The sequence below is a fragment of the Oncorhynchus keta genome, chromosome 11 (genome assembly GCF_023373465.1).
Source record: "Oncorhynchus keta strain PuntledgeMale-10-30-2019 chromosome 11, Oket_V2, whole genome shotgun sequence".
In the NCBI taxonomy this organism is placed as follows: Eukaryota; Metazoa; Chordata; class Actinopteri; order Salmoniformes; family Salmonidae; genus Oncorhynchus; species Oncorhynchus keta.
Window position 1 is genome coordinate 14,890,912 of NC_068431.1, and position 13,578 is coordinate 14,904,489.

Sequence of the window (13,578 nt, forward strand, 5' to 3'; positions counted from 1 at the left end):
ACTTAGTCTCTCTCTGTTCCATACTTAGTCTCTCTCTGTTCCATACTTAGTCTCTCTCTGTCCCATACTTAGTCTCTCTCTGTCCCATGCTTAGCTGTTTGATACCCAGCTGGCCACTCTGGCCACAGAGTTGCAATGAAGTCTGCCTGGCCCAGGTTTGAATCTGTACTGTAACAGCAGCAGACATTTTATTTTTCCCTAAACAGGCCTTTCGTCGACTGAGCATGTGGCACATACAAAAATGGGTGGGAAGTGTTGAGTCAGCACTTTTCCCTTGACCCAGAGAGCTTGGAAATGGGTCCCCTGTGTAATACTTATATATCACTTTTTACGTCTTAGATGTGCCCATGTTAGCAGTCTTAACAAATATCATAAGCCCCTTGATGAGGAGAGATGGTCACTTCTAAGATCTCTCTTTTTGACCTGATATTTTACTGGCCTGACTTAATACCTCGGTCCCATGACTCTGTAATGTAAATTTACAAATGGGTCCTCCATGGTTAAAAGGAGAGGTACCAGTCTGCTCCCAACTTCCTGCATACCAGAAAACTTAATAGGTTTTCTGAGACCTATTTGTATCCATTTCTTGTTATTGTTCCAGTGACCCAAATCCAGACTCCCGGCGGTGGCCATTTTTGTGGCTGTGCGATAAGAATATAAAGAATATACAGTACATTTCAGGCTTCAAACATAAAGATATAAAAGTATTCAGCCCCCTTGAACACAATCATGAAGTGGAACAACATTTATTGGATATTTCAAACTTTTTTAACAAATCAAAAACTGAAAAATTGGGCGTGCAAAATTATTCAGCCCCCTTAAGTTAATACTTTGTAGCGCCACCTTTTGCTGCGATTACAGCTGTGAGTCGCTTGGGGTATGTCTCTATCAGTTTTGCACATCGAGAGACTGAATTTTTTTTCCCATTCCTCCTTGCAGAACAGCTCGAGCTCAGTGAGGTTGGATGGAGAGCATTTGTGAACAGCAGTTTTCAGTTCTTTCCACAGATTCTCGATTGGATTCAGGTCTGGACTTTGACTTGGCCATTCTAACACCTGGATATGTTTATTTTTGAACCATTCCATTGTAGATTTTGCTTTATGTTTTGGATCATTGTCTTGTTGGAAGACAAATCTCCGTCTCAGTCTCTGGTCTTTTGCAGACTCCATCAGGTTTTCTTCCAGAATGGTCCTGTATTTGGCTCCATCCATCTTCCCATCAATTTTAACCATCTTCCCTGTCCCTGCTGAAGAAAAGCAGGCCCAAACCATGATGCTGCCACCACCATGTTTGACAGTGGGGATGGTGTGTTCAGGGTGATGCGCTGTGTTGCTTTTACGCCAAACATAACGTTTTGCATTGTTGCCAAAAAGTTCAATTTTGGTTTAATCTGACCAGAGCACCTTCTTCCACATGTTTGGTGTGTCTCCCAGGTGGGTTGTGGCAAACTTTAAACGACACTTTTTATGGATATCTTTAAGAAATGGCTTTCTTCTTGCCACTCTTCCATAAAGGCCAGATTTGTGCAATATACGACTGATTGTTGTCCTATGGACAGAGTCTCCCACCTCAGTTGTAGATTTTTGCAGTTCATCCAGAGTGATCATGGGCCTCTTGGCTGCATCTCTGATCAGTCTTCTCCTTGTATGAGCTGAAAGTTTAGAGGGACGGCCAGGTCTTGGTAGATTTGCAGTGGTCTGATACTCCTTCCATTTCAATATTATCGCTTGCACAGTTCTCCTTGGGATGTTTAAAGCTTGGGAAATCTTTTTGTATCCAAATCGGCTTTAAACTTCGGCTTTAAACTTCTTCACAACAGTATCTCGGACCTGCCTGGTGTGTTCCTTGTTCTTCATGATGCTCTCTGCGCTTTTAACGGACCTCTGAGACTATCACAGTGCAGGTGCATTTATACGGTGCATTTATACGGAGACTTGATTACACACAGGTGGATTGTATTTATCATCATTAGTCATTTAGGTCAACATTGGATCATTCAGAGATCCTCACTGAACTTCTGGAGTGAGTTTGCTGCACTGAAAGTAAAGGGGCTGAATAATTTTGCACGCCCAATTTTTCAGTTTTTGATTTGTTAAAAAAGTTTGAAATATCCAATAAATGTCGTTCCACTTCATGATTGTGTCCCACTTGTTGTTGATTCTTCACAAAAAAAATACAGTTTTATATCTTTATGTTTGAAGCCTGAAATGTGGCAAAAGGTCGCAAAGTTCAAGGGGGCCGAATACTTTCGCAAGGCACTGTGGATGCCATCCACTATATGATAAAGAAGGCCAACAATTCACAGTGCACTTAATGACTTTCATTGTGCTGTCAGAGTTGGGTTATTGATGAGGCCACTGTATTGGCCTAAGATAGTAGCTGTGCAATATAATGGACTGGACTGCAGTCTTTAAACAAGCCCACTTTATGAAGACAAGTCATTGTCCTTCACAACTGTAACATACATACTGTATGTAAGCCTACTGTTACCATTCCAAATGTACCATGAGATCATTTGTTGGGAGTAAAGTGAATCAGTCTTTAGTCTAGATTAGTGTGTTTCTTTAGGAGCACAGTATCAGTTGGACCTTGAAATGTTTTAATAACATTCCTGAATGGTTAAATGTTCATGTAGCCTACATGGTATACTGCATGGGAAGGTATCCAGTGTAGGATTTTTAGAAAAAGTCAGTACAGTATTTTCAGGAAAAACCGAGTAGTGCAGGTATGGAGTATTTATCACGTTGTATGCCTGCTTGTATAATTGCCACAACTACTGTGAATCAAAACCATTGAAAAGGAAAACAAGTCATGAATACTCATACAGTTTGAGCCTTTATCCTTGGAAGACATAAACTGTAGATTCTAAAGACTGGTTTTCTTCTTCCTTCCAGGGAAGATCCTGTTCAGGAGAAGCCATATCAGGGATGTGGCCATGAAGCGCCTGAGGCCTATCAATGAGTACTGCAGGGTGAGTACTGACTCAGCTGGTGGGGAAATTCAGGGGTATTAAAGCTTTCACACTCGTCACCCATCATGGAAGAAACAACAATAGGGCCCAGAAAGAAACCTGGAGGGGAACCAAATCCTTGAGTGCTAGGACCATATCTCTGTGGTAGATAGAGGTCCAGATTAGAGCTAGGAATGCATCCTTGAGCCTGCTTCCCATAGCCTTCCCTCACGTGGTTCACTTCACAGATCATATTTGAACATTTTAGTCATTTAGCGTACGCTCTTATCTAGAGCGACTTACATGAGCAATTAGGGTTAAGTGCCTTGCTCAAGGGCACATCGACATATTTTTCACCTTGTCGGCTCAGGGATTTGAACCAGCAAAACTCTAACCAATAGGCTGCCTTTCTGCCACCCAAAACAATTGAACAAGGACTCCTGTTTAGAAATCCAAGTATGTGCTCTGTGATAGGCACAGCAGTCAGGGCTTTCAGATAGCATGGCTGTCAGAGTGAGACTGTTTGGAATTCCATGCACCCACCAGCTATGATTCCCAGAGGCCAGAGTCACATCAAGTTCCACTGACCTGTCATATCCATTCTCTGCTTTGCTTTAGTTGATGTGTTTCTCTATACAAAGACCCAATACACTTGGATTTTTTAAATGTATTTATCCATTATTTTACCAGGTAAGTTGACTGAGAACACATTCTCATTTGCTGCAACAACCTGGGGAATAGTTACAGGGGAGAGGGGGATGAATTAAAACCCCTACTCTTTTACAATAAGTGCCATGGGATATTTAATGACCTCAGAGAGTCAGGACACCCGTTTAACGTCCCATCTGAAAGACAGCACCCTACACAGGGCAGTGTCCCCAATCACTGCCCTGGGGCATTTGGATATTTTTTTAGACCAGACGAAAGAGTGCCTCCTACTGGCCCTCCAACACCACTTCCAGCAGCATCCCATCCAGGAACTGACCAGGACCAACCCTGCTTAGCTTCAGAAGCAAGCCAGCAGTGGTATGCAGGGTGGTATGCTGCTGGAATGTTGGAAACATGCATATTCTTTATGTTTATCATTGCCCAATGGGAAATATAAGATAACAAAATCAGTCATCCTCAAATATATTTTCTTCAGGAATTAGACATTGAGGAAACTGAAGGCAGTCTGGAACATGGCTGACTGAGAAAAAACAAAGCAGAGAATGTGTTTTGCTCTTTGTGGGAAGGGAAAGAAGAATCCACCTCTGTGGCGGGTAATAGTGGTGCTGTGGAATCTCTGTGGGAAGCTATCTGTCCACTATGCAGTGCAGAGGTTATGAGCAGTGCTGAGCTAGCCCCAGTCAGCAACATCACCAGGCCTTGTGTTTCATTTTAAAGGGCTGCCCTATAAACTGCCTTTTTTGCCTGGTAACTGTTTTGCAATGTGGTCATGCTCAGTCATGCTCTTAAAAACAACATATTCCCTGGCATGTTGCAAGAGTGCCTTTGTTTATGAAGCCAGGTCACTGTTGAGAGAGATGGGGTACACATTAGAGGTCGACCAATTATGATTTTTCAACGCCGATACCGATACCCCTTATTGGAGGACCAAAAATGCAGATACCGATTAATCTGCCGATTTAAAGAAAAAAAGAAAATGCAATTAAAAAAATATTTATTTGTAATAATGACAATTACAACAATACTGAATGAACACTTATTTTAACTTAATATAATACATCAGTAAAATCAATTTAGCCTCAAGTAAATAATGAAACATGTTCAATTTGGTTTAAATAATGCAAAAAGAAAGTGTTGGAGAAGAAAGTAAAAGTGCAATATGTGCTATGTAAGAAAGCTAACGTTTGAGTTCCTTGCTCAGAACATGAGAACATATGAAAGCTGTTGGTTCTTTTTAACATGAGTCTTCAATATTCCCAGGTAAGAAGTTTTAGGTTGTAGTTTTTATAGGAATTATAGGACTATTTCCCTCTATACCATTTGTATTTAATTAACCTTTGACTATTTGGATGTTCTTATGGGCACTTTAGTATTGACAGTGTAACAGTATAGCTTACGCCCCTCTCCTCGCTCCTCCCTGGGCTCGAACCAGCAACACAATGACAACAGCCACCATCGAAGCAGCGTTACCCATGCAGAGCAAGGGGAACAACTACAAGAAGGTTTAGAGCGAGTGACGTTTGAAACGCTATTAGCGCGCGCTAACTAGCTAGCCATTTCACTTCGGTTACACCAGCCTCATCTCGGGAGTTGATAGGCTTGAAGTCATAAACAGCGTAATGCTTGACGCACAACGAAGAGCTGCTGGCAAAATGCACGAAAGTGCTGTTTGAATGAATGTTTACGTGCCTGCTTCTGCCTACCACCGCTCAGTCAGATACTTAGATGCTTGTATGCTCAGTCAGATTATATGCAACGCAGGACACGCTAGATAATATCTAGTAATATCAACCATGTGTCGTTAACTAGTGATTATGATTGATTGTTTTTTATAGGATAAGTATAATGCTAGCTAGCAACTAACCTTGGCTTACTGCATTCGTGTAACAGGCAGTCTCCTTGTGGAGTGCAACGAGAGAGAGGCAGGTCGTTATTGCGTTGGACTAGTTAACTGTAAGGTTGCAAGATTGGATCCCCCGAGCTGACAATGTGAAAATTTGTCGTTCTGCCCCTGAACAAGGCAGTTAACCCACCGTTCCTAGGCCGTCATTGAAAATAAGAATGTGTTCTTAACTGACTTGCCTAGTTAAATAAAGGTATGAAAAATATATATTTTTAATTGGCAAATTGGCGCCCAAAAATACCGATTTCCGATTATGAAAACTTGAAATCGGCCCTAATTAATTGGCCATTCCGATTAATCGGTCAACCTCTTTTTTTAACCTTTACTTAACTAGGCAAGTCAGTTAAGAACAACTTCTTATTTTGAATGACAGCCTAGTGGGTTAACTGCCTGTTCAGGGGCAGAACGACAGATTTGTACCTTGTCAGCTCGGGGATTTGAACTTGCAACCTTCCGGTTACTAGTCCAACTCTCTAACCACTAGGCTACCCTGCCGCCCCTCTAGTACACATGTCTTGGGAGGGGGGGACCTAGGGGTCAGGATACCTCAGTGGGTCGTATTGGAATGGACAGGACAGCAGGCAGGGTCGGGGTAGGCAGAGGTCAATAATCCAGAGGTGGTGCAGAGGTACAGGACAGCAGGCTCAGAGTCAGGACAGGCAAGGGTCAAAACCAGGAGGGCAAGAAAAGAGAGACTGGGGAAAAGCAGGACAAAAACACTGGTTGATTTGACAAACAAGACAAACTGGCACAGACAGACAGAGAACACAGGTATAAGGTCCACAGGGGATAGGTCCACAGGGGATAATGGGGAAGATGGGCGACACCTGGAGGGGGGTGGAGACGAGCACAAGGACAGGTGAAGCCGATCAGGGTGTAACAATATGAATAGTTTCAGACTTCTATGCAAGGTTATTATAGTAAACTAAATCTGAAACTAAAATGAAAGCTAATCATGAAAAACTATTTAGGTAATGAAAATAAAATAATTAACAAACCCGTTTGAAAAATTAAAACTATGCTAAAGCTATTATCTTTGACTCCAAAATTAAATTACATTTTAAAAAACAACATGAATTATCCAAAAATCTAATTTCAAGCTTTTGTGGGGTTTTCAAGCTACTGAAGCTGGTGGGTAAATGTGATTTATTTATTTATTTATTTTTTCACCTTTTATTTAACCAGGTAGGCTAGTTGAGAACAAGTTCTCATTTGCAACTGCGACCTGGCCAAGATAAAGCATAGCAGTGTGAACAGACAACACAGAGTTATACATGGAGTAAACAATTAACAAGTCAATAACACAGTAGAAAAAAAGGGGAATCTATATACAATGTGTGCAAAAGGCATGAGGAGGTAGGCGAATAATTACAATATTGCAGATTAACACTGGAGTGATAAATGATCAGATGGGCATGTACAGGTAGAGATATTGGTGTGCAAAAGAGCAGAAAAGTAAATAAATAAAAACTGTGGAGATAAGGTAGGTGAAAATGGGTGGGCTATTTACCAATAGACTATGTACAGCTGCAGCGATCGGTTAGCTGCTCAGATAGATGATGTTTGAAGTTGGTGAGGGAGATAAGTCTCCAACTTCAGCGGTTTTTGCAATTCGTTCCAGTCACAGGCAGCAGAGTACTGGAATGAAAGGCGGCCAAATTAGGTGTTGGCTTTAGGGATGATCAGTGAGATACACCTGCTGGAGCGCGTGCTACATGGGTGTTGCCATCGTGACCAGTGAACTGAGATAAGGCGGAGCTTTACCTAGCATGGTCTTGTAGATGACCTGGAGCCAGTGGGTCTGGCGACGAATATGTACCGAGGGCCAGCCGACTAGAGCATACAAGTCGCAGTGGTGGGTGGTATAAGGTGCTTTAGTGACAAAACGGATGGCACTGTGATAAACTGCATCCAGTTTGCTGAGTAGAGTGTTGGAAGCAATTTTGTAGATGACATCGCCGAAGTCGAGGATCGGTAGGATAGTCAGTTTTACTAGGGTAAGCTTGGCAGCGTGAGTGAAGGAGGCTTTGTTGCGGAATAGAAAGCCGACTCTTGATTTGATTTTCGATTGGAGATGTTTGATATGAGTCTGGAAGGAGAGTTTGCAGTCTAGCCAGACACCTAGGTACTTATAGGTGTCCACATATTCAAGGTCGGAACCATCCAGGGTGGTGATGCTAGTCGGGCATGCGGGTGCAGGCAGCGATCGGTTGAAAAGCATGCATTTGGTTTTACTAGCGTTTAAGAGCAGTTGGAGGCCACGGAAGGAGTGTTGTATGGCATTGAAGCTTGTTTGGAGGTTAGATAGCACAGTGTCCAATGACGGGCCGAAAGTATATAGAATGGTGTCGTCTGCGTAGAGGTGGATCAGGGAATCGCCCACAGCAAGAGCAACATCATTGATATATACAGAGAAAAGAGTCGGCCCGAGAATTGAACCCTGTGGCACCCCATAGAGACTGCCAGAGGACCGGACAGCATGCCCTCCAATTTGACACACTGAACTCTGTCTGCAAAGTAATTGGTGAACCAGGCAAGGCAGTCATCCGAAAAACCGAGGCTACTGAGTCTGCCGATAAGAATATGGTGATTGACAGAGTCGAAAGCCTTGGCAAGGTCGATGAAGTCGGCTGCACAGTACTGTCTTTTATTGATGGCGGTTATGATATCGTTTAGTACCTTGAGTGTGGCTGAGGTGCACCCGTGACCGGCTCGGAAACCAGATTGCATAGCGGAGAAGGTACGGTGGGATTCGAGATGGTCAGTGACCTGTTGGTTGACTTGGCTTTCGAAGACCTTAGATAGGCAGGGCAGAATGGATATAGGTCTGTAACAGTTTGGGTCCAGGGTGTCTCCCCCTTTGAAGAGGGGGATGACTGCGGCAGCTTTCCAATCCTTGGGGATCTCAGACGATATGAAAGAGAGGTTTAACTGGCTGGTAATAGGGGTTGCGACAATGGCGGCGGATAGTGGAGGTCATTGAGAGAGTATCGCATTTGGCCAATATAAAATGCAATTGATAATTTGCTATGTGAGGCTTATTTTATTGAATTGAAGTTTTGTAATGTTTAGGCTGTTACGAATGTACTGAGACAAGTAGGCACACGTGGCGTTCTGGCAACTTTGAACAACACCTGTTGTTCATAAGCGTATCTGCCTGTTCATTGGCTAGAATGTCTATCTAACCTATGACCTGACCTGACCCATCACCTTATGTATTACTGCCCCCCAGTCTCAAGAAGTTACATGCCAAAAAACAAACCAAACCAAATAATCAAAAAAAACAAATAGAAATATTTTTATACGACTTAAACTAAATGTAATCTAGAAAATCTGGTCTGAAAACGAACTGAAACTAAACTGAATTTCAAATACAAATTTAAAAAAGAATAGAAATAAAAATAAACATAAAAACACAACACTATCTATTAAATAGAACTTCTGGTCTGCAGTCACGTTTTCCGTTGTTGTGGGTTCCATAGAGGACTATAATATATACAGTAGCTTGCGAAAGTACTCATCCCCCTTCGCGTTTTAACTATTTTGTTGCCTTACAACCTGGAATTAAAATTGATTTTCTGGGGGTTTGTATCATTAGATTTACAAAACATCAAATCAAATCAAATTTTATTTGTCACATACACATGGTTAGCAGATGTTAATGCGAGTGTAGCGAAATGCTTGTGCTTCTAGTTCCGACAATGCAGTGATAACCAACAAGTAATCTAACTAACAATTCCAAAACTACTGTCTTATACACAGTGTAAGGGGATAAAGAATATGTACATAAGGATATATGAATGAGTGATGGTACAGGGCAGCATACAGTAGATGGTATCGAGTACAGTATATACATATGAGATGAGTATGTAGACAAAGTAAACAAAGTGGTATAGTTAAAGTGGCTAGTGATACATGTATTACATAAGGATGCAGTCGATGATATAGAGTACAGTATATACGTATGCATATGAGATGAATAATGTAGGGTAAGTAACATTATATAAGGTAGCATTGTTTAAATTGGCTTGTGATATATTTACATTTCCCATCAATTCCCATTATTAAAGTGGCTGGAGTTGGGTCAATGACAGTGTGTTGGCAGCAGCCACTCAATGTTAGTGGTGGCTGTTTAACAGTCTGATGGCCTTGAGATAGAAGCTGTTTTTCAGTCTCTCGGTCCCAGCTTTGATGCACCTGTACTGACCTCGCCTTCTGGATGATAGCGGGGTGAACAGGCAGTGGCTCGGGTGGTTGATGTCCTTGAGGATCTTTATGGCCTTCCTGTAACATCGGGTGGTGTAGGTGTCCTGGAGGGCAGGTAGTTTGCCCCCGGTGATGCGTTGTGCAGACCTCACTACGCTCTGGATAGCCTTACGGTTGAGGGCGGAGCAGTTGCCGTACCAGGCGGTGATACAGCTGCTCTCGATTGTGCATCTGTAGAAGTTTGTGAGTGCTTTTGGTGACAAGCCGAATTTCTTCAGCCTCATGCATACCACTTTGAGGATGCAAAATATTTTTATTCTGAAACAAACCAAAAAACTTGAGCTTGCATAACTATTCATCCCCCCTAAAGTTAATACTTTGTAGAGCCACCTTTTGCAGTAATTACAGCTGCAAGTCTCTTGGGGTATGTCTCTATAAGCTCTGATTTTAGCCCATTATTCAAGGCAAAACTGCTCCAGCTCCTTCAAGTTGGATGGGTTCCGCTGGTGTACAGCAATCTTTAAATATTCTCAATTGGATTGAGGTCTGGGCTTTGACTAGGCCATTCCAAGACATTTAAATATTTCCCCTTAAATCACTCGAGTGTTGCTTTAGCAGTGTGCTTAGGGTCAATGTCCTGCTGGAAAGTAAAACCTTTGTCCCAGTCTCAAATCTCTGGAAGACTGAAACAGGTTTTCCTCAAGAATTTCCCTATATTTAGCGCCATCCATGATTCTTTCAATTATGACCCGTTTCCCAGTCCCTGACAATTAAAAAAGATCCCCACAGCATGATGCTGCCACCACCATGTTTTACGGTGGGGATGATATTCTTGGGGTGATGAGAGGTGTTGGGTTTACGCCAGACATAGTATTTAACTTGATGGCCAAAAAGCTCAATTTTAGTCTCATCTGGCCAGAGTACCTTCTTCTATATGTTTGGAGAGTCTCCCACATGCCTTTTGGTGAACACCAAACATTTTTGCTTATTTGTTTCTTTAAGCAATGGCTTTTTTTCTGGACACTATTCTGTAAAGCCCAGCTTTGTGTATAGAAATCCATTCTAGACCGTCTAATTGGTCCCAGAAACTGATGGTAAAGTGGCATTTTGAAAATTCTGATTGGTTAGAAAAGAACCAATCACTGACTTTTTTTTTACATACTTATTACTTTAAGTGTACAGCTTAAAGTGGTCCTATGGACAAATACCCCAATCTCCGCTGTGGAGCATTGCAGGTCCTTCAGGGTTATCTTTGGTCTCTCTGTTGCCTCTCTGATTAATGCCCTCCTTGCCTGGTCTGTGAGTTTTGGTGGGCGGCCTTCTTTTAGCAGGTTTGTTGTGGTCCCATATTCTTTCCATTTCTGATCTCTGATCAGACTCTGATCAACTCTGATCTGTACTTCTCCACGACTTTGTCTCTGACCTGTTTGGAGAGCTCCTTGTTCTTCATGGTGCTGCTTGCTTGGTGGTGCCTCTTGCTTAGTGGTATTGCTGGCTCTGGAGCTTTTCAGAACAGGTGTATAAAAATACTGAGATCATGTGACAGATCATGTGACACTTAGATTGCACATATATGGACTTTATTTAACTAATTATGTGACTTCTGGGGGTAATTGGTTGCTAAAGTTCTTATTTGGGGGCTTCGTAGCAAAGGGTTTGAATACATATGGACACACCACTTTTCCATTTAAAAAAACAAAACTATTTTTAAACAAGTTATTTTTAATTTCACTTCACCAATTTGGACTACTTTGTATGTCCATCACATGAAATCCAAATAAGATCAATTTATATTACAGGTTGTAATGCAACAAAATAGGAAAAACGCCAACGGAGATGAATACTTTTGCAAGGCACTGTAGATCTATTAACATCCTCAATACAAATGAACACATTTGAAGTAAAAAAAAAAATCAATATATTGTCAAGCTAAAATGTACCTGAAATATGTTTTAGGTGTTGTTTTGAAATGTATTGTTGTTTTTACAAATACTTGAATTACAACGCCTCTCTTCTCTGTCTGAGAGGGCTTAAAGGGAAATGTCCAAAATGTTAAACTTCATATTTAACATCTCCAGCACTAGGAAGTAGAACATTTTAGAAATGTCCCTTTAACAAAGTCATCTGGTAATACTGTATCTTTAGATAATTCAATGTCTAGCCCTATGACCACCTGTATCTTCTCCTTAGGCTCTGACTGTGTTGGTGACTTGCCCTTTATCAGCTGCCCTAACCTGTATGAGTTACCCTACTACTCATACGTCTTCTTGTTAGTGAAGTGACAGGTGAATCATCCCTGGCCAGTCAGCCCCCCCCCCCTGGTTCTTTAAATCCCTGGGTGAGGGGGAGTCAAATAAAAGGTCTGTGGTTCTGCCTGGTCACGCTGGCTGGTTTGGAGGGGTGGGGGTGGGGATGGGGGGTTGGTCGGGCTGGCTGGTTTGGAGGGATGGGGATGGGGGGTTGGTCGGGCTGGCTGGTTTGGAGGGATGGGGATGGGGGCTGGCTGGTTTGGAGGGGTGGGGGTGGGGGGCTTTCTGGTTTGGAGGGACGGGGGTGGGGGGGCTGTTGAGTGAAACGTAGAAGGTGTTTACTTTATGGCTCCTTTCATGTTTGGCTCGGAGGATCACCATTTCAACCTTTCTGTCAAATTCTGAGTGAAGTATGAACCTGACTCACATGGAATTCCCCATGCTGGAGTTTGTGCTTTTAGGAAAGGAGAGGTTGATGCCTGGAGAATACATACGTTTCAAGTATCGAGCTTCTATTTTATTAGACGTATATGTACGGGAAGGATGCACATAGTATACATCGTCCAATGAAATACTTACTTGCAGGTTCCTGCTCAACAATAAGAAATCATTCAAGATAAGAATATGAATATAAAGTGGCTCAGTGGAGTATAATACATATTTTAGCACAAGTATCCTGGAAGCACAATGTATGCTCCAATATTTACTCCAATTTAACTTTTATTTAATCAGCGGAGCCTGTTGAAACCAGGGTCTCATTTTCAATGATATGTAGTCCATCTGAAACCAGTGTTTCAATTGTGCAGTATTTAGCTATCATAATTAGTCTGCTTGCAGCAGTTGTGTGTGCGCATCTGAGTGAGTGCGCATCTGAGTGAGTGCATGTGTGCTAAGGTGCAGAGAATCACAGCATGTGTTCAGTCCAGTTCAAGTGTTCAGCAGTCTGATGGCTTGTAGATAGAAATGGTCTCTGAGTCTGTTGGCATCAGACCTCGTGCTCCGATACCGTCTGCCCGACGGTAAAGGAGTGAGACGCTTGTGGCTGTGGTGTGGGAGCTCCTTGATGGTGCTGCAGGCCTTCCTCAAGCACCTGTTCCAGATGTTCTGGATGGATCATATACAGTAGGGTTGCACTCCAGTTGTACCCTATTACCGCTGTTGTACCCTATTACCGCTGTTGTACCCTATTACCGCTGTTGTACCCTATTACCGCTGTTGTACCCTATTACCGCTGGTGTACCCTATTACCGCTGCTGTACCCTATTACCGCTGCTGTACCCTATTACCGCTGCTGTACCCTATTACCGCTGCTGTACCCTATTACCGCTGCTGTGCCCTATTACGCTGCTGTGCCCTATTACCGCTGCTGTGCCCTATTACCGCTGCTGTACCCTATTACCGCTGCTGTGCCCTATTGCTGCCCTATTACCCTATTACCGCCTGTTACCCTATTACCGCTGCTGTACCCTATTACCGCTGCTGTACCCTATTACCGCTGCTGTACCCTATTACCGCTATTACCGCTATGTACCGTTTATGTAACCCTATTACCGCTGTACCCTATTACCGCTGCTGTACCCTATTACCGCTGCTGTACCCTA

At 42.6% G+C, this 13,578-nt stretch overlaps 1 protein-coding gene across 3 annotated transcripts in view; it reads left to right on the forward strand.

The window, feature by feature from the left end:
- Positions 1–13,578, forward strand: part of sh3pxd2b (SH3 and PX domains 2B) — a 57,433-nt gene that overhangs the window by 18,482 nt on the left and 25,373 nt on the right. For all 3 annotated transcript variants that reach the window (XM_035779672.1, XM_035779670.1, XM_035779673.1), the window contains exon 4: positions 2,895–2,971. In XM_035779672.1, the coding sequence (XP_035635565.1) occupies positions 2,895–2,971 (77 nt within the window). The remainder of the gene's footprint in view (positions 1–2,894; positions 2,972–13,578) is intronic.